The sequence below is a fragment of the Antechinus flavipes genome, chromosome 1, assembly GCF_016432865.1.
Source record: "Antechinus flavipes isolate AdamAnt ecotype Samford, QLD, Australia chromosome 1, AdamAnt_v2, whole genome shotgun sequence".
NCBI classification, from domain to species: Eukaryota; Metazoa; Chordata; class Mammalia; order Dasyuromorphia; family Dasyuridae; genus Antechinus; species Antechinus flavipes.
In genome coordinates, this window is record NC_067398.1 from 633939337 (window position 1) to 633966856 (window position 27520).

The 27520-nt window shown below is 34.6% G+C and overlaps 1 protein-coding gene across 1 annotated transcript; it reads left to right on the forward strand.

The window, feature by feature from the left end:
* Positions 1–306: 306 nt before the first annotated feature.
* Positions 307–27088, forward strand: LOC127544480 (uncharacterized). The gene is made up of 7 exons (XM_051971130.1): positions 307–3286; positions 9639–9729; positions 10526–10682; positions 17950–18110; positions 19489–19577; positions 24551–24709; positions 26350–27088. Exon 1 carries the CDS (start codon positions 542–544, stop codon positions 2834–2836), a length of 2295 nt encoding a protein of 764 aa, XP_051827090.1. The 5' UTR covers positions 307–541; the 3' UTR covers positions 2837–3286; positions 9639–9729; positions 10526–10682; positions 17950–18110; positions 19489–19577; positions 24551–24709; positions 26350–27088.
* The last annotated feature ends 432 nt before the right edge of the window (positions 27089–27520 follow it).

The window sequence follows — 27520 nt, forward strand, 5'->3', positions numbered from 1 at the left end:
GGAAGGTCATCTTGGAGGAAATGGAGGCCCTAGCAGAAGAGCTCTATCACTGATTGTATGTATCACCAGCTGGTTGTTTGTTTTTATACCACTGCTTCTTGTGAGTCAGAAAATTATTATTTTTAAAAGGAGATAGTCTCCTAACAGATTTACCCTACTAATTTGCACAGTGAGCAAGTGTTGTCGAAGAAATGCTCCATGTTGAACACCACTCCCTGTGGATAAGAGAATACAAACAGGTCGCACATTTAGTCGTGTCATGGGAAGGTGTCATTGTGACATCACTTGATGTTCTAAGCCTTTTTCTTCTCTTTCTTCAAAGGAGTAGCAGGCTTGACCCTCTATCTGCCACCCAATTTCTTTTTGTAATATCACTCAACCAAGTGGTAATGGACATCTGAGCCAATAGAGCGACACCTTGATAACCTGGAATGAACATTTGCAATACTCCATTTCTGAGGAGACCCAACTTTTAAGCAAATCTGGTAATATTGAAGATTAATCCAAGAAAACAACTCTTAGCGTGAGCCCTGGGATCGGCATGGAAGCAAACAAAACGCTTACTCCTTTGATTTCTCCTTCTAACTCTACCATTTCACTAGAACCTAGAACTATCTTCATCTCTCCTTCTATGCCTTCTATGCCCTCTCGCACATCTATACCTTCCGTCATGACTCCCACCCGCCTTTCCCCTGCCTCTTCTGTTGTAACTATCCCCAAATATAAACCTGGCAGTAAAATCCCTCCATGTGCCTCTAGATCGGCACCTACATTCCCAACTGCACAGACACCAGTAACGATCCCTAAACATCCACACCATGGCAACATGACTTCTAAAATTCCTTTTCATTGTAACTTGACACCTATCTCAGAATATCCTCCTGTCACTAAATCTGCTCCTATAACCACAACATTTCCTGTTATACCAACCCGTAAATTTCCCTCTAGCTGTAGCTTAGCCTCTACTTTGTCGTGGGCATCTAGCTTAAAAGCAGCCAGTGTTCTCTCCCCATCCCCTTCATTTGTAATTCCACCCACACCTGAAACAATTGCCTCCAAATCTTCGACACCGAGATCTTTATCTCCATCTGATTTTGCAGGTGTTAATAAGGATCCATCTGAACCTTCTCCCAAATCTGATCCTGACCAGACATCTACACCTAACTGTGCTGGAGAAGTTATCCCCGGGATTCCCTTTAATTATACCTGTGCTGCTACTTCAACACCTTCAGTTTTTCTTACTTCCAGAGCTACATCGACCAATGCAGTATCTCTTGGGAATCCTCCTAATTGCGTCAGTAGCTCTCCCCCATCGTGTCCACTTAGCCCCAAATTGATTCCAGCTATCTCCAGATCTATCTCTTGTTTCTTATTACGTGGACATCCCTCTAGTTGTGCCTGTATGTCTACCTCCACCTCTATGCTTAATGTCAAATCTCCTCCCACATCCAGAGCTACATCCATCTCTGCCTTATTCTCCGGGATTCCCTCTAACTGTATCTGTAACTCTATCTCCACATCTACCTCCAAATCTCCTCCTGTATCTAAAGCTACATCTATCTGTGAGCTAAGCCCTGGGGTTCCCTGTAACTGCATGTGTAACACTATCTCACTGTCTCAATTTAGCTCCAAATCTCCTCCTACATCCAAAGCCACATCTACTTATAACTCACCCAAAGATTATCCTTCTAACTGCATCTCAGCTTCTACATTTAGCCCCAAATCTTTTTTTGCATCTACAGCTACATCTATGTGTGAGGTACTCCCTGGGATTCCCTCTAATTGTAACTGTAATTCTACCCCTACATCTAGCCCCAAATTTCCTCCTACATCCAAAGCAACATCTACCTGTGACTTATTCAAGGATCATCCCTCTAACTGTATCAGTAACTCTACCTCAACATCTATACTTAGCCCCAAATCTATTCTTGCATCGGCAGCTACATCTATCTGTGACATGTTCCTTGGGCTTCCCTCTAACTGTATCCATCCCTCTACTTCGACAGTTACATTTATCCCCAAATCTCCTCCTGTATCCAAAGCTACACATACCTGTGACTTTCCCAAGGATTATCCTTCTAACTGTATATGTAACTCTACCTTAACAGCTCCACTTAGCCCAAAATCTCCTCCTATATCCAAAGCTACATCTACCTGTGCATTATCCTTTGGAAATCCCTGCAATTTTATCGACAGCTCTACCTCAACACCTCCACAGAACCCCAGATCTACTCCTATCCCAATACCCTCTAAATCCACACCTAAATATCACTGTATACTTTTCCCTCAGGAAGCTCATTTTACCTCTGCTGTTACCTCAACATCTCCATTGTTCCCAAGATCTAATCCACCTATCGTCACATCTCCCTGTACTTCTCCACATTCTTATCGCTCTGATGGTATTTTAGCTTCAAAATATGCTCCTGCCTCAGCACCTTCTACATTTTCTTCTAAAAATACTCCTGTATCTATGTCTATACCTGATTGTAAATCTGTAGGTACTTCAATATCTATACCCCTGCAGAAATATACTCCTCGTTCTCCATCTCCCTCTAAACATACACTTAGGTCCACAGCTGTGCCTATGACTTCATGTGTTTCTGCAACTACCTCTACAGCTACACCTATTTACACATCTACAATTCCAGCTGTAGTCACTTCTGACTTAGAATCTTCCTCTAAATCTATGCCATCTATCATTTTCCCACTCTTTCCATTTAACTTTACACCATCCCCTCCTACTACCCATAAATCTGACTCTTCTTCTCTCAGCCCTGAAGCCTCATTGACACCTGAATTTCCACGCAAATTCATGCCTCTCTCAACATCTGTATGAGCAACAACTATATCTATGTCTACTTAGACTTTTCGCCTCCATGGTGTATGCACCAGGATCCTGCCAACTCAAAAATGCTGACAGGAGCTGGGGTATAAAGAAAACAAAGCAAAGCAGACCTGGCGCACACAGTTGGACTTTAACAAGAATCAGTGAAATACACGGAAATGACTCCTGAAATATGTTGGATTTTGTTGGGGAATCTCAGCTTCCTGTTAGTTGTTCCCTTGTTTTGTGGGAGTTTAGTTTGGCTCTTCAACACTTTTCCTGATCTGAAAAACATCAGTTCCTCTCTAGAGTCGTCTCTGTCATTTGCTTTCACTGTGAGATACTTCAAAATTTGGATGCCCTTCCTAGTGGAGAACTGGAATCTCAGTCACTATTGGAACTATCTACCATGAGAATCTGTTGTTGGTCCCTGCATACTGTGCACCTGGACTGCACTTAACTGTGAGTGAACATCCCCAAGAATGATCAAGCCCTTATATACTACATTTACTCTCTATCCTCTTCTAAATCAATGATTCTTATTCTAGAGTACATGAACATGCACATGTATATGTATATATATATTTGTATATATAATTACAATATGCATATCCATACATACACATGGATATATGTGCATATATGTATATATGTGAACATGTATACATATATCTATAGTGACTGCTTTTCAATATAATTGATTTCTTTTGTAATACTATATAATTTTTATAAATTAAAACATATAATTTTAAGAAATTAATAGAATTCATAAGATTGTCAAAAAGATATATGATTATAAAAGTTTAAAAACTTCTGTTCTAAATTAATAGCACTCCAATCACTACTATTACTCTTTCTCCTCTTCATACTCTATTACCACCACCACCACCACTATTTACTAAGACTATTACCACCACTATTACAGTGGCTGCTGCTACTATTGCTACTAAAACACAAAGGTTTTAAATATATATATCTTTGATTTCATATATATGTACACACACAGACACACGCACACACACATATATATCTTAAATTTCAAAGAATCATAAATATAGTACTGTAGGGACCATTTAGACCAACAAGTTTAATTTTCTTAAATAGAAACTGAGGCCCAGAGAAGTTAATTGACTTAGGTCATAGTGGTTGTAAATTCATAATCTCTGACTCCATGTTCAGTTACTATCTTACCACAGACCTGTAAATTAGTCAGATCAAGCATTATTTTCCCCTGTTGATGGGGAATTTGATACATGAAAGATGAAATGTCTTACATAAAGTCATAAGTCATGAATGAAAGAATAAAAAAATCAACCCAGTATTTCCAACTCCAGATACTTATTGAATTAATTTCATGTATTTATGACTTTAGGTCCCTTAGTCTCTTGTCACCTTGTCTGTCTTTAAATTCATTTCTATACTTAGTTCTCTCTCTGTCTCTGTACCCACATCCATGACTTATATCCATAGTACATATACTAGTGGATGATAATAGGTCACATTTGCATAGTATCTAATGAAGTAATTCTCCAATAGCTCTTTTGTGAAGTAGAGAGTATAAATACTATTTTTTTCATGATACAAATGAATTAACTGAAGTTCAGAGCAATTAAGTACTTTCCTCAGTCATATTATTAGTAAATGGAAGATATCAGGTTAAAATAAATTTCTTTCAACTCCATAATTAAGCCCTCTTTTCAATACAACATACTACCTCACTAAATTCATATCTTGATATCTGTATCAGTACTTCACTTTAATTCAATTCTACATGTGTGTGATATTAGTAGTCATAATATTATCATGTTTTTCCCATAATGTTTCAAAGTTTACAAGATATTCTTCTTCAAACAACTCTTAAGTACTTCATTCCTATTGATTGATTGAAACAGATAGTGAAATTATTATTATCCCCATTTTATAAGTTAATATAGAGATTCATTTTTAGTCTTAAATTTATGGTTAACAGGTCATTAACAATTTGAAATCAGAAAGAAATGAAAACATACCCCAAGCACAAAAGGCAACTATATACAGACATAGACACAAACATAGACACATAAAAGCATAATACTTACAGATACCACATACATACACACACATAAACACATATACATATTTATATTTATATATATTATAATGCCCATTGAATATATAATTACATGTTATATCAATTCATGTTATATTTATTATATATATATATTTAACATAAAATATTTTTTCAATCTAAAAACAGAATGAATGAAAGAAGGTAATGTGAAATGCAATAAAGCTAGAAAGATACTTCATATTGTATAATGTCTTATAATCTAAGTGCCTAGAAGAAAGAGGGTACCTAATAAAAACTTTTTAAAGGACAACATGATGAGATTAAACTTTAAAGGTTATTTTTGAAGCTCTATGATGACTAGTTTGAAGAAAGAAGAGATTGGGAACTCACATAAGGCTTTTCGAATTGTCCATTAAGTAGTGATGAATGCTTGTACTCTAGGGTACTTGAATAATAGTGAAAAATAAAATGACTACAAATTTTGGTATAAAAATTGACAGGATTTGGCAATTGAATAATGTTAGAATGGAAAGGAGTGGAAAGGCCAAAGGTTTTTGAACCCGATTGATTGGGAAGATGGAGGTACTTACGAGGAAATTGCAAAGAGTGTGCTCTGTGTGTGTGTGTGTGTGTGTGTGTGTGTAAGGTAACGATTTCATATTCAAGCATATTGAGTTGAAAGTGAAATAACACAACCAGATGCATATGTGTAACAGGAATATGTAGAATCAAATCTGAGGCAATAAGAAATAAAAAACAGGATCTATAGGTTTAAGAGACTCTACAAAGAAGTGATGACTATGGACATCAAAGTAATCACTAATGCAGAAACAATTGAGACTGAAAGTGGGGACAGGATCTTGGGGGACTATTACAATTAGACATTAGGAGACTGAAAATAATTAAGTACAAGAAATTCAGAAGAAGTTGTTATCCAGATAAAAAACTGGAAGAGTGCAATAACATTGGTACTCTGGAAGGAAGGAGTGTCCCAAAGGAAAAGTTGGTTAATTGCATTTAACACAGTAGATCATAAATTGTTAACTAGATTGTCTCTGTGAGTTAACAAAAAAAGATAAAGACAGGAAAGGAAATTTGATTTGCTTTTTGGTGTCCTTACAGGGTCATTGCTTATATTATAAGGAGGTTAAAGAAAATGGAGGAAGTAAAGGTGAAACTGTCCTACTCCCAATATACTCATCCTAACAAAAACTGCATATTTGTATTAGATTAAATAATGATCTAGCAATCTAATAAGAAAATAGAATGACTTCTTTTATATCAGAACTGCACAAAGTGTCAGCCAGAAGCCCCAAGAAGGGAAGGCCCAATAAATGTAGTACTAGTGAAGATAAACAAATCCATACTTTCATGGTGATCAGTGAAAGTCAAATGATACTTGTAGCCTATAAAGCTCTATGTCTAGAAAGAAGAGCAAAGGGGTGGGGACCTTGAATGCATGAGGGTGCGGTAATGACTGAGATAAGGTGTTCAAGGAGAATCAGCCCCCTGGTGGGAAGGGTTGCCCAGCCATTTTCAGGGCTGTTCATCCTTTGGTGTCAAGTTGGCACTCAGCTTTTACCTATGGCTCCAAAAAACTGTAAATTGGCCAGATCCCAATAAAACTGTGTTGGCAGATGGGCTAAACCAGGTTGAAGGTAACCAACAAGTCTCAAAAGGTGAGTTAAGGAGATATCTCCCCCAGTGGAAAGGGTGCCTGAGAATAAGGTCATCCACTGCATCTGGGCCATAGCCAATCACCTTGATTTTGGTCTTGCCACTGGACTTTGGTGACTGGGAAACAATGAGGCTGAAGACTTTGTGCAAATCTGCCTCATTTAAGTCTAATTCATAAGGAAGTCAAGATATGACCTTGTAAAATCCCTAATCTTCTGAACCAAATAAAAACAGACCAACATAGTCCAAATTCCTGAAAATTCTGAGGTCTTCTTATATTCTGTTCCGAGATGTTACAAAAATCTCTGAAACTTCAGCACTTTCAATACCAAACATTGATGGAGGTGCAACCCCAGTTTGGCGATTAGAACAAAAATCCAAAGGATCTAGAAGGAGACCAAGAAAGGCTATCTACCCCACCCAACAACTCCTCAAGAAAGAGAATCTCTTTCTGGAATAAAACCTCACTTAAGAAATTTAACCTGGAGAGATATGTAGATCAAATAAAATGTCAATCATTTTTTAAAAGATATAAACACAAAGGGGAAAAAAAAAAAGACTGTAACATCCCAGAATGAGGGATTCCAAATAATTGCAAGTAGAAACTTGAAGGGGGGAGAATTTTCCACAAGAGATGAAAAAATAAATAGATTTCTAAAGCAGAGGTTCTTAAACTTATTAGTATTGTACACATGTTTGGCAGTCAGATGAAATCTATGAATACCTTTTCAGAATAAATTTATCTAAATGTGTGTAATAAATTACCAAAGATTTAAGGGAAATCTAAATATTAAAATAAAATTATTTTCTATTTGATATTATTTTCCTCTGATTACATTTGAAAACAATTTTTAACCTTTGGTTTTTTCTTCCAAATTCTTTCCCTTCCTGCCTCTATTCCTTTGTGTCATTGAGAAAAAGAGCAATTTGATATAGGTTGTACTTGAAATTAAATTATAAGAATATATGTATATATAACATGAACAATACATATTTGTATTTAAAAAAAATAACTCCTAGATTAAATATCCTTATTCTAGTGAAAAGATTGGAAGAAGAATAAATTCATTAAAAAAGAGGCAAACTTCACTCAAGCAATACATTTCCTAAAAATTATAAAAAAGGAAACAAAATCAATGATTTCATGGCATAGCAGGAAACATTAGATAAACTCAAAGAAAGAAATATTTTTAATATTTTATTTTTCCCAGTTTCAATTTTTTACATTTGTTTTTAAAACTCTAAGTTCAAGATTCTATTCCTCCCTTCCTCCTCTCTCCTCTCCCACATTGAGAAGGTACATGTGAAGTTACGCACAACATTTCTATAAAAATCATGTTGCAAAAGAAAACATAGATTTCCCCCCTCAAAAAACCCTTCAAGAAAAATAAAGTAAATAAAAAAGTATCCTTCAACCAGTTCTTTCTCTGGATATGGATAGCATACCTATCATATCACCATCAGTCCTTTATCATAAGTCCTGCAGAAGAGTTTGGGATCATGGTATTGCTGAGAATAGAAGAGTTATTCACAGCTGATTTCCAGAAATATGATAATCATAAATAAAAACTATCCAGATCTATTAGAAATAGAAGGGAAAACTAAGAGACAGATACATATAGGTATAGACATGTTTTCCATACATATATATGTATATTTTAAAATATATGAAAATATATTATTGTTTCTTCATTTTTATTAGTAAAAATTCTTTATCTTAGCTTTTAAAATATTTAGTATATCTATAGCTACATATCTTCAAAAATCAAAGTTCTAAGAATGACATAGCCAATATGGAAAGCTCTTTTGTCAAAGCAAAAAAAAAAAAAAAAAAAAAAAAAAAAAAAAAAAAAAGAGGGCTTTGTTTGTTTGTTTTAGAGTGGGAAAAATGTATTAATGTTGATTAGTGGTAAAAAAAAAGCATCCAGTAGAAAACGAGATACTGAAGATATATAAAAGAGTGAGAATGACAGAAGAGGCAGTCTGCTAGAGAAATTGATATGGAATGGGATGATTTGTCTTTATAAAATGATTTGCCTTGGTAAGAAGAATGGTCACTTGCCATGTGAAATGGGTGAAGGAGGAAATAGTGCAAGAAGGTATTTTGATGATATGAGATGGGGAAGAAGAGAGAAAAGAATATTGTTGAAATAAATCCAATTTGTATGAAAAGAATGAGTTATTTAAAGAGACAATATATTGGAAGAACTCTAAATCACCAGATTAAAAGAAAATAAAACTTGTAGTGAGGAATGAAAGGTTTAAAAAAAAAAAAGATGAACATTGAAACATGTTTGTAGATCTCTAAGAATGATATTAGGACTACTAAAGTTCAAAATGAGTTGTGCTTGTCATAAACACTTAATTCTTACAAAAAGATTTCTTTTTAATTGGGAGGAAAAGAATAATTAGAGAAAAGAAAAACAGCTTGTCCAAAGAGATGGTTTGGTGATACTCAGTGATGGAGAAAAAGGTGATTTTCTTTTGTTTTATCCCTGCTTTGATAGCCTAGTACAATAATCTTTAAACAAAAAGGGAGAAAACAGAAATAACTAAAAAAAAAGTTAATATTCAAAATCAATTGGAATATGAAAAGACATCACTGAGCAGTTGTTAATGAGCCAAAGTTACCACACCCAGATGAACTATATCCTTGTTTATTGAAAGAACTGGCAGATTTGAATGCTGAGCTATTGTCAATGATCTTTAAAAGCCTGGGAATAACTAGATGAGAGCAATCCTCCTCTTCCCCCTTAAATCTATTCTTTTCATTTTATTCTTATAGTAAAGATGGAGAGAGATTGGTGAGAAAAGTCTCTGGGCATGTGGATCTATAGCTGTTTAAATAGTTCAAATCAAATCATACTTATTAATGATGAGATATTAAATTGTTCCTGCATCTCTAAAAAGTTCCTCAGTGATCTATTCTTGGCTTCATGCTGTTTAGTGCTTTTTATTAATACTTAGAATAAGAGAGATGTTATGTTTACTAAATTCCACTTGATACAAGAGTGAGAGGGATAGAAATACTCTGGATGATAGAGTCAGGATGAACCAGATCTAATAAGACAAACAATAATTTCATAGGATTGGTGAGAAAATCTGGATGTCTGGCATTCTGCAGTGAGGCAAGAAATACCTAGCCATATTGATGAAAAACACAGAACCATGAAAACAGGTAAGCATTTTTATGACCTAGTGCTTCCATTTAAAATGAGAGTGATATTCACATAATCTACCTATCAAGATTTTGGAAGTAAAGCATTTAAAAACTGCACATGGACTAATTACCCCAAGTCTGAATTAGCACAGGATGATTGAATCAGTCTTTGACACTTGTCCAGCTGTCTTAACCTAGTAAAGATCACTTGGTGACAGATTGAAATAACTAAATATATCATCCATTAATCTTCTGCACATTATTGTTTGGGGTATGTATAGCAGTAAATATAATAGATTTAAGCAAAAACGTCCAAAATATAAAGATACACAAATGTTGCATATTCCTACTCTGTATATTTTTTTTCAGAGCCGTAATGTTATTTAAAGCTTAAAAAAGCAAGTATGGTTTACATAAATTCCTTATTAGTATCAGCAATGAAACATAATCACCAGCATTTAATTTGCATCCATGAATTCAGCTTAATCAATTGAAGAAAACGACAATCTCCCATTCAGATTTACTGCTAATATTACAAGGCCAGATTAAAGCCAAATAATAAATATTTCAAGTGGCGGTAATTGTTGACATGCCATTACATTTTGATAAACATGCTACAAATTATAATGCATCCATGTATTAAATAACCAACTCACAGCCCAAAAGAGATGCTAATGTCCCTATTTTTCTTGAAACTAATAGGAAGCCAAGTTATGGCTTTACATTGATTCTGAGACAAAAAAATTGGACTTTGGGGTGTTAAATAAAAAAAAATATATATTTTGTATTTTTTAACTTGTTTTGGTTTCCTGAGGTGATACACAGAACAAAGGAATAATGAGGACTAAAGTAAATAACCTGAATGTTCCTGACAACAGTGGTCATCAGAGTTCTGTAAGAGAAGAATTCAGATCGGATCCCATCAATGACATACCATTACTTCACATTGGAACCTTAGGATTGAAGGCAAGGTAAAGTGATCTAGACTGGGGCCAGATAAATAGGAAAATCTAAAGTGGAGGAAAAAGTGGAAGTTGATATTCCAGCGCTGAGACAGTTAATATCAGTGTCAAGACCCAAGCTAATTCAGAGTGAGGCAGTCAGAAAGAACTCTATATGCAAAGGGTGACATAGAAAAACTAGGGTGGGAGTCAGTAGTCCAGTACCTGAGAATGTATGAAATTCATAAGTCAGCGTATCACGCAGAGTATAGAAAGAGAGCAAGTAGCCATGAAACAATAAGTGGTTTGGAGTGGATTTTTTTTTTTTTTAATGGAAAGCAAAATGATACCAGGAACAATTCATTATTCTACCCTATTTTTGCTGTTCAATTTTTAAGTCTAACTCTTCATGATCCTACTTGGGTTCTTCCTGGCAAAGATAGTAAGTGATTTTCTACTTCCTTTTCCAGCCCATTTTACAGATTTGAATTCAAATATCCCTGTCTCGAGGCCCAGCACTCTATCCATTATACCACCTAGCTGCCTGCCCTACCCCATTACATATCTACTACATATATGCTTCCTCAATTCTTTTTAACTCAGTTCTCTTCCTTAATTCTTCTTCAATTTTCTTTAACTATTAATCATATAAATTACCTCACTTTCTAAAGATATTTTTTCAAGAACCATTCCCTTATATTCCCTATGAATAACAATGTTTCTTTCCTTGGTCCTCAGAACAAACTTTGTTTTTATAACTATTATGGATATATATTGAATTATTTTGTATCATAAGTGTTCACAATAAACTTCTATGGTTCTTCATTATAGAATATAGAATTGGCTTTCAAAGTCTATAGCAATAAATTGCAAACACTCTCAATAACATGCAATATGAGTGGTTTTTAAATACAATCAGTAAATAAGTAAGTCACTCTGCTAAATAATATATATATATATAGACAGCTCCTTATCTTAAGGAATTCATAGTTTAAGGGGATAGACAACATAAAACAAGTATATAACAAATCATGTACACTCATATAGAGTCAAAGATAATCAGTATGGGGAAGAGGGCTCAGAAAATTTTTTTCATAGAAGATGGAATTTTAACTGATACTTTAAAAAAGTCAGAGGAAACCAGGAATCAAAGATGAAAATAGACAATATTCCAGGTATGTACAGTAGCCATTAAAACACACACACACACACACACACACACACACACACACAATCCAGAAATTGAGCAGCAAGTTCAGTGTCATTAGATCACAGACTTATTTAGGAGTGGGAATGAGATGGAATAAGGTGTAAGAAAAAAAAAAAGGAAAATTAGTTGTGAACCAAAGAAAATTTTGAATTAGAGAATTTTTTTGTTAATACAGATGAAAGGAAGAGTCACTAGAGTTTATTGAATTGGGGGGTTGGCAGAAGTGGGATATGGTCAGATCTATGCTTTAGTAGGATTAATTGATGTGTGCCTGACATACCTCCAAACGGTCATTATTTTTTAAAATTTGTCCTGGTTTTTGAAAAACTCAAACATGGGACTTAAATATCTACTCATTCATATTCATCTTATTAGATTTTACCAATATTGAAAACTTTTGGATTTTGACTGTCACTCAGTATATTAATCATAACTATGACTTTACAAAAGTCACAAATAAAAATGCTGAAAACACCTAAAATCCACAGATATATTCTCTAATAAAGCCCATTAAAGACCTCTCTCCAAACTGACATTTATGCTGTTGTCCACTCTATGTGCTGTCATTTAACTTCTGTATCTGCCATTTAATCAGGTCTAACTTCTCACCTAGCTATACTATGACATATGCTATATTTTCACTCTTATGGATGAAGATAAGCTGAAAGATTTTTCCAAATATTTTGATGAAACTTAAGTATACTACATCTATAGCATTTCTTTGATTTGTCTCTCTAGTACCATTGTCAATTAAAATAAAGTTCTTGAAGTTATCCCGGTCTGTCTGCCTTTGTTTTGTTTCCTCATTTCATTCATTCTTTCTTTCTCTTTTTGTTCTTGTTCTTCCTCTTCCTCCTCTCCTCCTCCTCCTCCTCCTCTTTTTCTCTTCATCCTCTTCTTTTCCTTCTCTTCCTCCTCATCTTTTCCTCCTCTTCCTCCTTTTTTCTCTCTCTCTGTCTCCTGCCCCCCCCGTATATATATATATGTGTGTGTGTGTGTGTGTGTGTGTGTGTGTGTGTGTATAAAGAAGACATACCTCATAGCTTACTCAGTGGCGACTGCTTCCCAGTTTAATTGGTTTCAAAGTATTGTTTCAACAATATATTCTAGGCTGCCTTCTAGGAAATGAAAATCAATAGCTTACAATTTTTTATACTGTACCCTGTTTTCTGTTTTTGAAAAAAAAGGACATTTCCCATTCTTCAGTCCTTTAGTACTTCCTCTGTTCTCCAGTTTTCAAAGATGGTTAATAGTAACAGCAATAATACATTCATTTTAAAAAAGGAAACAAAGAAAGGAGAGAAAGAAAGAGGAAAATAAAGGAGGAATGGAGAATTGAATGAAATGAATGAAATTTTCTTCAGGTACTCTAAAAGAAATCTTAAAAATCAAATATAACCAGTCTCACCATGTTCTCATTTATTGTAGTGTTCTAATCATTTACATAAGTATAGTTGTTGTATCTTATTTTCTATATATTTATTTCATGTTGTCCCCCATTACCTTGTGAGCTTCTTGAGAGCAGGAGCTATGTTTTGCTCCTTTTTTGTATATTTATTGATCAGTACAGCATCTGGAACATAGTAGCCACTTGATAAATGTTGGTTCATATGTTAAAGAATTAGGATTAAAAAAAAATGGTAGAGTAGTACTGCCTTTTTTCCATAGACTATCATTGGCGTCCCATTCACTCTTAGAAGTAGTCCTATCTCTTATTTGACTTTTCTCTTTCACTCAACTTTGCTAAAAAAATAAAATAGACTAATTAATAAATAAATAAAACATACTTTCTCTTGTCTGCAAAATTAATAGCTATTCACAGCTTATTCTGAGCTTTAATGTTACTGATACCTTGCTTATAGGAACTTGCTTGCCATTCATATTCATCCTTTGCTAAATACTTTTATTTCCATATGCTGTTTAGTGGGATGAAGATTAGACCTATATTTTATTAGGTGGGAAGAGTTCCTGTTGGGGAACTTCCTCTCTTCAAGATTGTCTACTCACTTTCCTCAATTGTAAAAAGAAGATAAAAATAGGAACTAACTCTCAAGGTTTTTGTGAAGCTCCAAATGAGATATTTGTAAAAATATGTTGCACAGTGCTTAGCAAATATTAGGTACTTAATAATTGACTTATAATTTACCTAAATAAAATTTTAAAACATGTTTCTTCATGAATATTTAATCTTCTTTTCCTCCCCCATATATATTGTTTCCATTCTTATCTTCTAAATTCCATTCTTTTTCTAACCATAGGGCTCAATGTAAATTTCTGTATTGTTTTCAAAAAATCAACATCATGTGGGTAGGAAGGGGTAGATATGTCTAAGAAAAAAACAAAACAAAACAATGACACTGTTGGTGTATAGTAGATTGCAAGAAGACCTGAGTTCAAATTTGGTCTGAGACATTTAACTAACAGTTAAGTAACCCAAGTCACTTAACCTTGGATTCCTTCAAAAATAAAAATAAAGCAATGATTTGTCATAGTTAGTGGCACACTGGAGTCCTGGAGAGTCTGGAGTCAAGAACTGAGTTCAAATTTGGCCTTAGATATTTCCTAGCTTTGTGACCCTGAGAAAGTCACTTAACTCTCTCTATTTCAGTTTCCTCTATTGTAAAAAGAGGATAAAAATAGGAGCTAACTTTCAGGGCTTTTGTATCAAATGAGATATTTGTAAAATGTTGCACAGTGCTCAGCAATATTAGGTTACTTAACAAATGCTTATTCCCTTTCCTTCCCCCTTGTAATCATCTAAGAGATATACGACATACAGTTTATTAGTATAATCTTAGATAAGAACTACAATGTGAAAGAGGAGAAAGGGATTTGGGTTTAAAGCCTGGCTCTGATATTTATTTTTATCTTTTTGACCTTAGGCAAGTCACAGCAATCTTCCAATTATCAAGTTATTGTTATTGTTAATGTTTTAAACCATAACATTGTTATGATGATAATTATACTCAATCTCATTGTGAGGAAAGTTTCTTAATTTTTTTCAAAGTATGATATAATTAGGAGTTAGCATATAATAGAATAAAAAAAAATGATGTCTTTTGTCGGATTTTTATCTCCTTCCACTTTTCATTTGTGTAACTGATGATCTTTTTAAAAATTCCAGTTGAAAAATCCAAAATAAGGGGTGAAACTCATCATAATGTTATGCCACAGTTCTCAGTTTCTCTTCTTTTCAGTACTGCAAAATCTCCCCTCCCTCTTTATCAGAATATTTGATAAGGATAAAAGACCTTATGTCTCAGAATATGGGAATGTCTGAGCCATGTGTATATATGTCATTGAGAACTCTCATTGTTTGTTGTATTCTTGGAGACAGTAGACTCATTCAGCCCTAGGACCAAACCATGGATCCATTTGGTCCCAGTAAATCTCTCCATTTAATAAATTATTAGATACTCCCTAATCTCTATCCTGCCTCAGTTTCTCCAGCATTACAATAGGTCCTACTTCTATATACTGAACCTGTTGAGAGATAAAAAGAGGTTAGACCTTAAAATAAGAAACTGGTAGAGCTGTCGTATTTCATCTAGAGAAAGAAGTAAATTCCTAACACTTTGTGTGCTGTTTTATCAAATTCCCATCTAAACTGTTTTTCACCTTCTGAATACTCCCAGGTTACTTAAACCATTTTGTGTTCATCTAAGACCAATGAATGTGCTGTAGTTGTTCACCCTATTGGTTTCATTCTATTTGGAGAAGTTTGGGGATGCATAATCTTTTTTTCATTTTCCTAGATTAGTTAGAGAGAAGAACTGGGAATAGTCTTGATTGTTTGGATACTTTTGACAGATCTTAGGCATTGCAGAAGTCATTCAATTGTGGCTGTTCTCATCTCCTTCCTCCTGCCTGTTAAACCTTATATATACTTCAGGGCCTAACTAATCCCCTTTCCTTTAAGAATGAATGAAAAAACAAAACAAAACACATGTGCCAAGTGATGTGTTAAGCCTTGGGAATACAAATGGAAAAAAAAAAAAAAGAAAGAGTTCCCTCAAGGAACTTACATTCTCACAAGGCATAACAACAGATATAGGGGAGTTCTGGCCATAAAAAAAAAATATGATGTGTGTATTCAAGTGACACATGCCTTATCAAAAGCAATGGTAACTAGATGGTAGTAAGTTAGAGAGATAGTCCTAGAGTCAAAAAAAGAAAAAAAAAACCCAAACTTGAGTTCAAAGCTGGTGCTATTTGATTATGGGAAAGACCCTTAATCTCACTGTTTCCATTTTCTCATCTGTAAAACAATAACTGCTAATTCTAGGATTGTTTAGATGATCAAATGAGATAATCTCTGTAGACTGCTTTGCAAATTTTCGAGATTTATATAAATGCCAGTGATAAAAAAATTCTAGATTAATTGGATAATGTTGTCTTCAGTGCAAAAGATGGAATATTGGAGTGGAGGACATGAAAAAAGTATATACCTAATAGCTAGTAGCCAGCAAAGTAGACTTGGTCAATAGCTGTATGAGATGACCTGAACTTGAAGCATGCTTCAGGGTATGGGTTCAACTATAATCTAGATATAAGAATCAGTCCAAGGATTGGGAATATGGATTTCTAATTTTAGTGCAGGTGGCTGCTGGGACAGATGGGGAAAAGCAGGATGGTAGCATAATTGCAAAATGGACTATATTGGAAAGAGTATGTGCAGCAGAAAGTTTGTGTTGACCATTTTACTGAACTTTCTTCTTCATACCTTTCTTTTTTTAATTTAATTTTTTATTTTATAATAACTTTTTATTGACAGAATCCATGCCAGGATAATTTTTTACAACATTATCCCCTTGCATCACTTCTGTCCCATTTTTCCCCTCCCTCCCTTTCCCCTCCTCCCCACCCCCCCAAAATGGCAAGCAGTCCTATATATGTTAAATATTCTTCATACCTTTCTTGAGCCCATCCAACAGCTGTAATACAATGTAAATAAGAGTGTATACCAAATTTGAACACTTGGTTTTGACTTTGGATTTTGCCACTTATAAGATGTTTAACTGAGGAAATCACTTTACTTTTTGAGCCTCATTTTCCTGATTTATATAAGATTATTGGCAATTCTTGCTCTACCTTTTTAGTAGGATGTTTTAAGACTTAAATGAGCTATTTTTTTGTAAAAAGGATCAATGAAAACAACCATCATTTTTAAAAGGTATAGGTATTTACTTTTACCAATGCAAATAGACTCAGTCTTTCTAGACTTTACACTTTTCTAGACATTCACATACATTGCTGTGATCTCTTTAACTTGCCCTACCTTAAGTCTCACCTTCTGTTGATAAGTTCTCCATACTTAGTTATGTTGGTAATTGGGTGAAAGCTGCAAAGCCTGATGAAAAAGCCTAGATTTAAAACTTCAGAATTCTAAAGCATTATAAAACTGGAATCCATTGTCATCACCATGTATTTTATCACCAGAGTATGTTTGGCTCAGTTTTTCTGAGAAGGTAGGGCCTTAGAGTGATAATACAGGGCTAGTAGAGTTAGAATGTTGATATAAAGTGTTAGTATATCATTTGCCTGAAGTAATTTCTCAAGAATTACAGTGACATGAGGAAAATCCAAAAAGAAAACTAGTTTTCTTACCCTGGCTACAGCTCCATGTATGCAAACATTTGAGGGAAGCGGGAGCTTCTGGGATTATCACAGTCTTCAAGATATCTGTTGACTGGTTATGGTGACCATTGGTGACAGCAACCACCATAAAACCTATATTTTATGAGACCTATATCTAAACATCAAAGAGAATATCTCATCACCATTTGCTGTTTCTGATATACACCATTTGACTGGACTATTTTACATGTTTAGTCTAGCCCAGAGGTGAGGAATATGTGGGACTTTAAAATAATTTGCTAAGACAATCATTGGTTATGATGAGCTGAAAGTAAGTATAATTTTCTTACCATTTGAGTTCTATAAACTGATAATTTTATATGACTCATGAATGATGTTATAAATATCCAAATGGCCCTTTGCAGGAAAAAGGTTCCCCACACTGGGTCTAGCCTAAGGTCTGGGGATGCCAAGGAAATTTGATTATTTTTTTGACTTCTTCTCTTACAGTTGCTTGATATCCTGCCCTGACTTGACCCTATTTGTGAATCTGTATGATCCAATGAGATGGGACATACCACTGCCTGTGGATAGGGTTTTCCTGTCTTTGCCTTTGGCAGAATGGAGTTTCCTTGAAAAACCTTGCTTATATCTCTATGCTGTTGTTACAGGTAAACTAGTCTACCATATTGTTCAATTAAGTGGGCTAAGTAGCAAAGTCATACATGACAAAGTCTGCATATGAAACAAACAATGGACTCAGAATAAGGACATCTGAATTTGATGTCCAGCTCCAAAATTTACAAGCCATATTTTTCTCAGGAAAGCCATAGATCCTTCCTACCTTTCTTTCATTTTCTCACCTGCAGAGAGCATAAAACTAGTTGTACTCTCTTAATCACAGGGTTTTAATGAGGATTGGACAAGTCTCTTTTCTTCAGTAAGCCTTGGTAACCTCATCTATAAGATGAGGGAATTGAATTAGAGGGCTGATCCCCAGAGCCCCTCCTAGACCGAAACCTTAAGATTATGTGATCCCAAAAAACATATCAAATTAATGTTGTGTGCTGGAAGCATATAAATTGATTTTCTCCTTCTCCCATTCTAATAACATGGCATCATTGAACATGACAACATCAATAAATCATGATGATTTTCTTCATCATTTGTTCAGTCACATCTGATTATTCATGACTCCATGATTATTACTATTGTTATTATTATTATTATTGATTTGCCATTTCCTTTAACTCATTTTACAGAGGAGGAAACTGAGGCAAATAGTAAAGTGACTTGCCTAGGGTCACACAGCTCAAGTGTCCAAGGCTGGATTTGAATTCAGGAAAATGAGCCTTCCTGACTTCAGGTCTGATGCTTTTCAAATGATGATAGCCAACTGCCTTTTATGTAAAACTATTTCCCTTATTTTTCCTTATTTCCTTATTTGGTTCCTGCAATTATTGTACGCATTAGGTACTATTATCTTCATTTTATGGAGGAGGTTAGTGGGTCTGAGAGAGATTAAGTGACTTGTTCAGGCTGAGATAGTTAGCAGAAGTCTGAAGAAATATTTGAATCCAGATTTCTTTAATTCAATTGCAATTCTCTATCCCACTGTGCTACCTAGTTGTCACATACTTTGTTGCTGACTTTTCAGAACTTCCTTAGGGTTTTCTTGGCAAAGATACTATAGTGCTTTGCTATTTCCTTTTACAAGTTTCCTTTTTACCAATGAGGAAACTGAGGAAAACAGAGTTAAATGACTTCCTTAGAGTCTGAGTCTGCATTTGAACACAGGTATCCCATTCTTCAGGATTGGTGCTCTATCCATTGTTCTTTCCAGTTGTAAACTTAAATACACATATAATACATACATGCACATGTATGTGTACAAATATGTTGATAATTTTGTATGGCTCAAGAATGATGTTATAAATATTCAAATGTGACCTTTTGCAGCATAAATGTTCCCCATCTTTGGTCTAATCTAAGGTAAGTGGATCTTGGACTGCTTGGGAAATTTCATTATTTTATTGACTTCTCTTACAGTTGCCTGATATCCTGATATCCTTGACCTTATTTGTGAACCAACATGATCCAATGATGTGGGATAAACCATTGACTATTTTCAATTTTCAGTAAGTATAAATGTGTATGAACACATGTTTGTGCTGATATGTGTTTGCATGTATATGTATGTGTGCATATATATGTGTGTATATGTCTATCTATATCTACATATAGATTAGACAAAGACAGAGATGGAAATGTGTGTATATATATATATATAATATGTATGTAAAGAATAAAAATATATATATGTATATATATTATATATATAAATTTGTATTATGATTACATGTATCTCACTTGACTATCCATTATTATGGTTCTGATACTAACATTTAAATATGATTTATTATTGCTATTCCTATTATTGCTGAATGTCTGAAATAAGGGTACCGAGAGGCCAGATTTTACAGACTGTGGATAAAATGACAGGAAAGCAATTCTGTTATACTGTACATTATGCCTCCTTAAAAGTTTATTGAGGGTAAGGGAGACTTCTTTCCTTTTAGCAATTAGAATATTCAGGATATAGCTGGGCTTGGACCAAGTGCTTTACTGAGATTTCTTGATATGAAAAGCAGGCAGTATGATAGAATAAAAGAACCACAGATAAGGAAGCAGAAGACCTGATTTCCAGGCCTGTACTTATTTCTAAGATACTATCCAAATAGGACATATCATTAACCATAATCATTAACTAATACCATTAATGGAATATTCCTGGCCTTATGCTGGGACACTTGGTATAATCTCCAAAAAACAAGTTCTTTGAATCCAACCATTCTGGAGAGCAATCAGGAATTTTGCCCCCAAAGTTATCAAACTGTGCATACCCTTTGATCCAGCAGTGCTACTACTGGGCTTATACCCCAAAGAGATACTAAAGAAGGGAAAGGGACCTGTATGTGCCAAAATGTTTGTGGTAGCCCTGTTTGTAGTGGCCAGAAACTGGAAAATGAATGGACGTCCATCAATTGGAGAATGGCTGAATAAGTTATGGTATATGAATGTTATGGAATATTATTGTTCTGTAAGAAATGACCAGCAGGATGATTTCAGAAAGGCCTGGAGAGACTTACATGAACTGATGCTGAGTGAAATGAGAAGAACCAAAAGATCATTATATCCTTTAACAACAATACTGTATGAGGATATATTCTGATGGAAGTGGATTTCTTCGACAAAGAGAAGATCTAACTAAGTTCCAATTGATCAATGATGGACAGAAGCGGCTACACCCAGAGAAGGAACACTGGGAAATGAGTGTAAACTGTTTGCATTTTGGTTTTTCTTCCTGGGTTATTTTTACCTTCTGAATCCAATTCTTCTTGTGCAACAAGAGAACTGTTCAATTCTGCACACATATATTGTATCTGGAATATACTATAACATATAGGGAGGAAGTGGAGGGAGGAAAGGGAAAAATTGGAACAGAAGCAAGTTACAAGGGATAATGTTGTAAAAAATTACTCATGCATATGTACTGTCAATAAAAAAGTTATAATTATTTTTTCAAAAAAGAAAACAAGTTCTTATTATATGTCAGGGATTGTACTAGATGCTGGGGATCTAAAGACAAAAAAAATGAAATTTCATATATATAAAAGTACATAATAGGGATTATGAAAATAAGTAATGGGAAAGAGGTGTTTGCTGACAGTTCTGGGGCAATGGTAAGAAAACACTTTTTGTTCTAGTTGGTACTTAGAGAGGTTCTGATATTTCTCATTAAAGCCATTGGTTTTACAACAAATTCATTTTATTTAAATTCAGGTGTTCTTATTCTGAGTCCATTGTTTCATATGCAGACTTTGTCATATATAACTTGTGCTACTTAGTTCACTTAATTGAACAATGGAAATAAGTTTTCAGAAGGTGGAGGTGAGTGGGAAAAAAACATTTCAGTGTTGGCAGCTTATTGTGCCAGCATCCCTTTCTTTTTTATCTTTTTAATGTTTATTAATTAATTAATTTATTTTTATATCTTTTTATTGACAGAACATATGCATGGGTAATTTTCAACACTGACCCTTGCAAAGTCTTCTCTCCAGCTTTAACTTTCCTTCTCTCCACCCCCTCCCCTAGATGGCAGGCAGTCTCATACATTTTAAACACGTTAAAGTCTATCTTAAAAACAATATATATGTACATATTCATACAGTTCTCTTGAGCCAGCATCCCTTTCATACAAGATTGATGATTTGATTACCCTGTGTTTTTAAGAAAATTTTATTTTTAATATTCTTTGAATCATGATGGGACAGAAAAAAATTAGAGCAAAAGGGAAAAAACATGGGAGAGATGAAAAAAAACAAACAAACAGAAAAAAGAAGTGAACATAACATGTGTTGATTTACATTCAATCTCCATAGTTCTTTTTCTGGATATAGATGGTATTTTCTGTCCAAAATCTATTGAGATCGCTTTATGTCACTGAATCACTGAGAAGAACCAAGCCTTTCATAGTTGATCATAGCACATTCTTGTTGTTATTGTGTAAAATGCATTCCTGATTCTGCTTGTTTCTCTAAGCATCACTTCATGTAAATCTTTCCAGGCCTTTCTAGAATCAGCTTGTTCATCATTTTTTATAGAACAATAATATTTCATTGTGTTCATGTACCACAATTTGTTCAGTCCTTCTTTCCTCAATCGATGGACATCTACTCATTTTCCAAATCTTTACTACCACAGTTATGTGCATGTGGGTTCTTTCCCTCCTTTGTGATTTTCTTGGGATGCAGACCCAATAATGGCTCTGTTGGGTCAAAGAGTATGCACAGTTTTATAGCCCTTTGGGTATAGTTCCAGATTGCTCCACCAACATGTATTAGTGTCCCAGTTTTCCCATAACCTTCCAATATTTATTATTCTGTTTTCCTGTCATTTTAGTCAATCTGAGAGATGTAAAAAGGTATCTCAGAGCTGTTTAAATTTGCATTTCTCCAATCAATAGTGATTTAGAGCATTTTTTCATATAACTATAGATGGCTTTAATTTTGTCATCTGAAAATTGTCTGTTCATATCCTTTGTTTATCAATTGGAGAATGACTTGTATTTTTATAAATTTTACACAGTTCTTTATATATTTTAGAAACACGATCTTTATCAGAAACATTGACTTTAAATATTTTCCCCAGCTTTATACTTCCTTTTTATTCTTGTTTCTGTTGGTTTTGTTTGTGCAAAAAGTTTTTAGTTTAATATAATCAAAGTTGTCCATTTTGTCTTTCATAATGTTCTCTAAATTCTTTGGACATAAATTCCTTCTTTGGTCATAAATTCCTCCCTTTTTCATAGATCTGATGGGTAAATTATCCCTTTTTCCCCTAATTTGTTTTTGGCATCATCCTTTATGTCTAGATCAGGTACTTATTTTGACCTTATTTTGGCATGGGATATGAAATGTAGGTCTATGCTGAGTTTCTGACATAATATTTTCCAGTTTTCCCAGCAATTTTTTTCAAATACTGAAGTCTTATTCTAGAAGCTGGATTTTGGAGGTTTATCAAATACTTGATTACTATAGGCCTTGATTATTGTGTCATGTGTATTTAACCTATTCAGCTGATCCACAACTCTATTTCTATTTGGTCTACTAGGACCAAATGGTTTTGATGATTGCTGATTCATAATGTAGTTTTATGTTTGGTACTGCTAAGCCACATCATTGATAATTTTTTTTTCATTAAATCCCTTGATACTTATGATCTTTTGTTCTTCCAGATAAAATTTGTTATTTTTTTTTCTAATTCTATAAAATAATTTTTTGGCAGTTTCATTGGGATCACATCGAACAAGCAGGCCAATTTAGGCAGAATTGTCTTTTTTATTATATTAGTTCGACTTACCCATGAGCAATTGGCATTTTTCTGATTGTTTAAATCTGACTGTATTTGTGTGAGAAGTATTTTGTAATTGTGTTCATATAGTTCCTGGGTTGGTCTTGGCACCCAAATATTTTATTTTGTCTACAAGTATTCTATCTCTTGCTAATGGGCTTTGTCAGTAATATGTAGAAATACTGATGCTTTCTGTAGGTTTATTTTATATCTTGCAATTTTGCTACAGCTGTGAATTTCTTTGGGTGTGTTTTTGAATGATTTTCTAGGTCTCTAAATATGTTATCAGTTCATCTGCAAAGAGTGATAGTTTTATGTCCTCGTTGCCTATTCTAATTTGTTTTATTTCTTTTTTCTTTTCTTATTGTTAAAGCCAACATTTCTAGTACAATGTTGAATAACAGTGGTGATAATGGGCATCCTTGTTTCACCCCTGATCTTATTGAGAAGGCATCCAACTTCTCTACATTACAAATGATGCTTGCTGTTTATTTTAGAGATTAATTTAGAGATTATATTTAGAGATACTATATATTATTTTAAAGAAAGCTCCCTTTATCCCTATGCTCTCTAATGTTTATAATAGGAATGGGTGTGATTAGCCTGTTTTGATTAACTATTTAACTAAACTAGCTACTTAACTAATTTAAATTAACTTAAATCGTGAAGCAGTATTATTTGACTCTTAGAGGTCATCTAATCCAATATCCTCATTTTTTTTTCCTGATACAATTGGGGTTAAGTGACTTGCCTAGGGTCACACAATCAGGAAGTGTTAAGAATTTGAGGCAGAATTTGAACTCCTCCTGACTTCAGGGCTGATGCTCTATCTACTATACAAACTAGCTGCCCGCAATATCTTTATTTTAAGGAAGAGAAACATTTGGGCTAGCTAGCGCAAGTGGTCAAACCAAGTCATTGTGCTACTGTATTTGTTAAAAATTAAAAACAAATTAATTATAATTAAAATTGTAAATTAAATTAAATGTAAATTAGATTAAATAAAAGAATACAAATAATAAACAGTGTTTTCTGCCTCCTAGTACATTAGAATGTAGTTTAGGCAAACTTACTTTCTCTAAGAAATCTCTCCTAGTGGTTATTTTGGCCTCTAGGACTATGAAAATACAGGATATTATAAGATTATTGGGACTTGTTCTTCGTCTTTGTCAGTTAGTTCCCATGTATTTATCTCCAGTCTCTGACTAGACCGTGAGCAACAAGACAGCAAGGTACAAGGCTTATGCTTCTCCATCTCCCCCAAGGCCTAGCACAAGTGTGTGTGACCCCTTTTGGGCTCCACAAGAACAAGTTTGCACACAGCAATTTCTCCATTTTGGGTGCCTTCTCTTCAATTGTGAGTATTCTCTTCTTACCTGTACTTTCATCCAGGGGGAAGGGGGGAGGTAGGGGAGAGTAGGCTTGTAGAGTAACCTGATGGAAAACTTTTTAAGGAGCTAGATGAGATCTCTTGGAGTTGAAAATCACAAGGAAACAGCTGAGGTCCAATGGGACTCAAAGACGCTGTGAGTTGGCAAATGATATGTGTACCTTTTGTATGTGTACAATGAATTACTTATAGGAAGCCAAAGGTAAGGTTTGAATGGATAAGGAGGTACTATAAAGCTGGTTAACCAGATTAGCAAATACAATGTCTGAAGGTCAAAGATGTGATGTGAATGTCATAGGTTATTTAATCCAGTGGTATCAAACATTTGACCTGTAATACTCCCAATACCTTGAGCCATATTAAACTATAATTGAAATATAATTAACAAAAAGTAAAAAATATAATAAAATATAGATAATATTCCATTTTAGAATCAAGTTAATATTGACCACTAGGGATCCTTATTCATTTCTTTATTTCTGTTTAAGTTTATACACTGCTGTAGCACAGTCTAGACTTCCCTGGGACAAATGATAATTTAGCCTTTCTTGAGTATTTCAAGTCAGATCCTCACTCGCTCCTAGAACAACATAAACCACTTTTGAATGGTTCTAATTGCCAGGAAATTTTTTCTGAGAAGGAGCCTCCATCCTTCCTCTAAATGCTATTCCTTAACCTCTTCCAAAGCAGATGTAGTCCCCAAGTAATCATTAAGATCCAGGGAGAAGGCAGAATGAGTAGTCTAAAGAAAATATCCAAGCATAAAAAGATCAAGGGTTTGATGAAAGAGGGTTTGAATGTGCTCCTTTTATAATGTGTCATGCTTATTAAGCTGAACATACCTATGGGGTTTTAGGTAGGGATGTGCACTATTTAATCACCACCACCCATCCCCTATTCTTCCACATGAATGGCAGCTGTGAAAAGACAACTCTTGCTCAGCTCCATTGCCTCCTGACCAGGAAACAGCTGTGTCTTGATGATGGCAAACAGACAACAAAGTAAAAGAAAAAAGGAATGAAAATCTCCGCAGTAATGGTGGCTGGGAGGACAAAGGGAAAGATAGGAGACAAGTAGAAGGAGAGTATTAAGGCATGGTCTGCTCTTTCCTTGGATAAATCCTGGGATTCCCCCTCTCCCTTTATCTTCCCCCTCCACCCTCACCTTTACATCTTCCCTTCCCCGAATCATAATCCTCATAGTGTAGGAGATTACCAAGTATCAGAAAAGATAAACTTGCCAAGGATTTGTAACACAATCTACTTCAAACTCCTCACTTTAGAGAAGAAGAAACTTGGGATCCAGAGAGGGTGAGCTATTTGCCTAAAGTCATAAATAGTGATGACAATAATGCTAAAGTCTCATTTCTACTTAAAATATACAAAGTGCTTTTTCACAACAATCTAAGTCCCCTTCCAGTTCTAACTATACAATTCCAGAATTTTAAAAGTTAAATTGAACAGGTGTTCTTATCACTATTTTACAGATGAAGAAATTGAGTTTAATTTTCTTGCCTATGTTCCCACAACTAGTAAATAGCAGCTGTAAGTTCTTACTGAGGTTTTCTGACATTAATAACAGTTCTTTCTTTGCAATCCTCTCTCTAGCTGGTTTCCTACCATCTTTGTGACTGACTTTTCCTGGTACCTTCGTTCCCAAGGAAGATCGATTTCCTGCCTTTAAATTTTTATCACCTCTAGAATGAATCCCCTATACCCACTACTGGATCTCCCAGATGCTGACCATTTGCCTGTTTGGATTGCCGATTGACAGTTTGCTTCTTGGACCCCACCAATTACCCAGTTACCTCATCCCCAATGCATGGAATCCTTGGATAACAGACCCATTTTGGACTTTTGGCAAATGATACACATCATTCCCATCTTTTCCTCCCCGGACTTTGGGATTTGATTTGGACTTTTGGCAAACACCTTTCTTTCTTCTATAATTCCCCTGCACCCCCATTCAATACCACCACCCCCATTTCCACCCTTAAACTTACCCTCTGAGGACTCTCTCCAGTCCAAGACCTTCTTTCCTCTTTATGTCACTGAATACCTTTTTCTCATGTAGTCAGACTCTGGCTCCCAGATTCTGCCGCCTAGGCTTCAATCAACCCTACAGATCTACTTGGACTACTGGTCACCACCCCATGTGTTCTGTTGTTGCTTATGCCAAGGTTCTGATTTTTGTTATATGATCTATGAGGCAAAATGTCAATCTCATTTTCTGATATTACACCATTACAGCCTAATTCAAGGCTTAAATGCTATTTTGCCTCCAAGGCCTCAGTGACTCCCCATTAAAAATTAAAATATCCCAGGGAGGATTTGCACCTAATAATAATAGTTTGAATTTCTATTATAGTTTATAGATTTTCAAAATGCTTCATCGAAGTGAGGAAAAGTATGTTTCTTTTTTTTTTCTTTTGTACTTAAAAAAAGTGGATTATTTATTTTGAACATCCTTTTTTAAAATTTGAGTTCCAGGGCAACTAGATGACTTAGTGGATAGATCATTGGCTTTGGAGTTAAGAGTTCAAATCCAGTCTCATATGCTTAACAATTAGTAGCTATGTGACCCTAGGCATATCATTTAACCCCAATTGTCTTATCCCCCCAAAAAATGAATTCCAAATTTTTTCCCTCCCAACTCACCCACATCAATTCAGAAGGCAAACAAAATATCACTTATACAAGTGAAATCATGCAAAACATATTGAAACTATGTTTCTAATGAATTTATTTACTTTTATATAAACATTTGCTTTATCTTTTA

What these genes read in the sequence shown, in the direction of transcription:
- LOC127544480 (XM_051971130.1), top strand. Translation starts at nt 542, where the DNA reads ATGGAAGCAAACAAAACGCTTACTCCTTTGATTTCTCCTTCTAACTCT.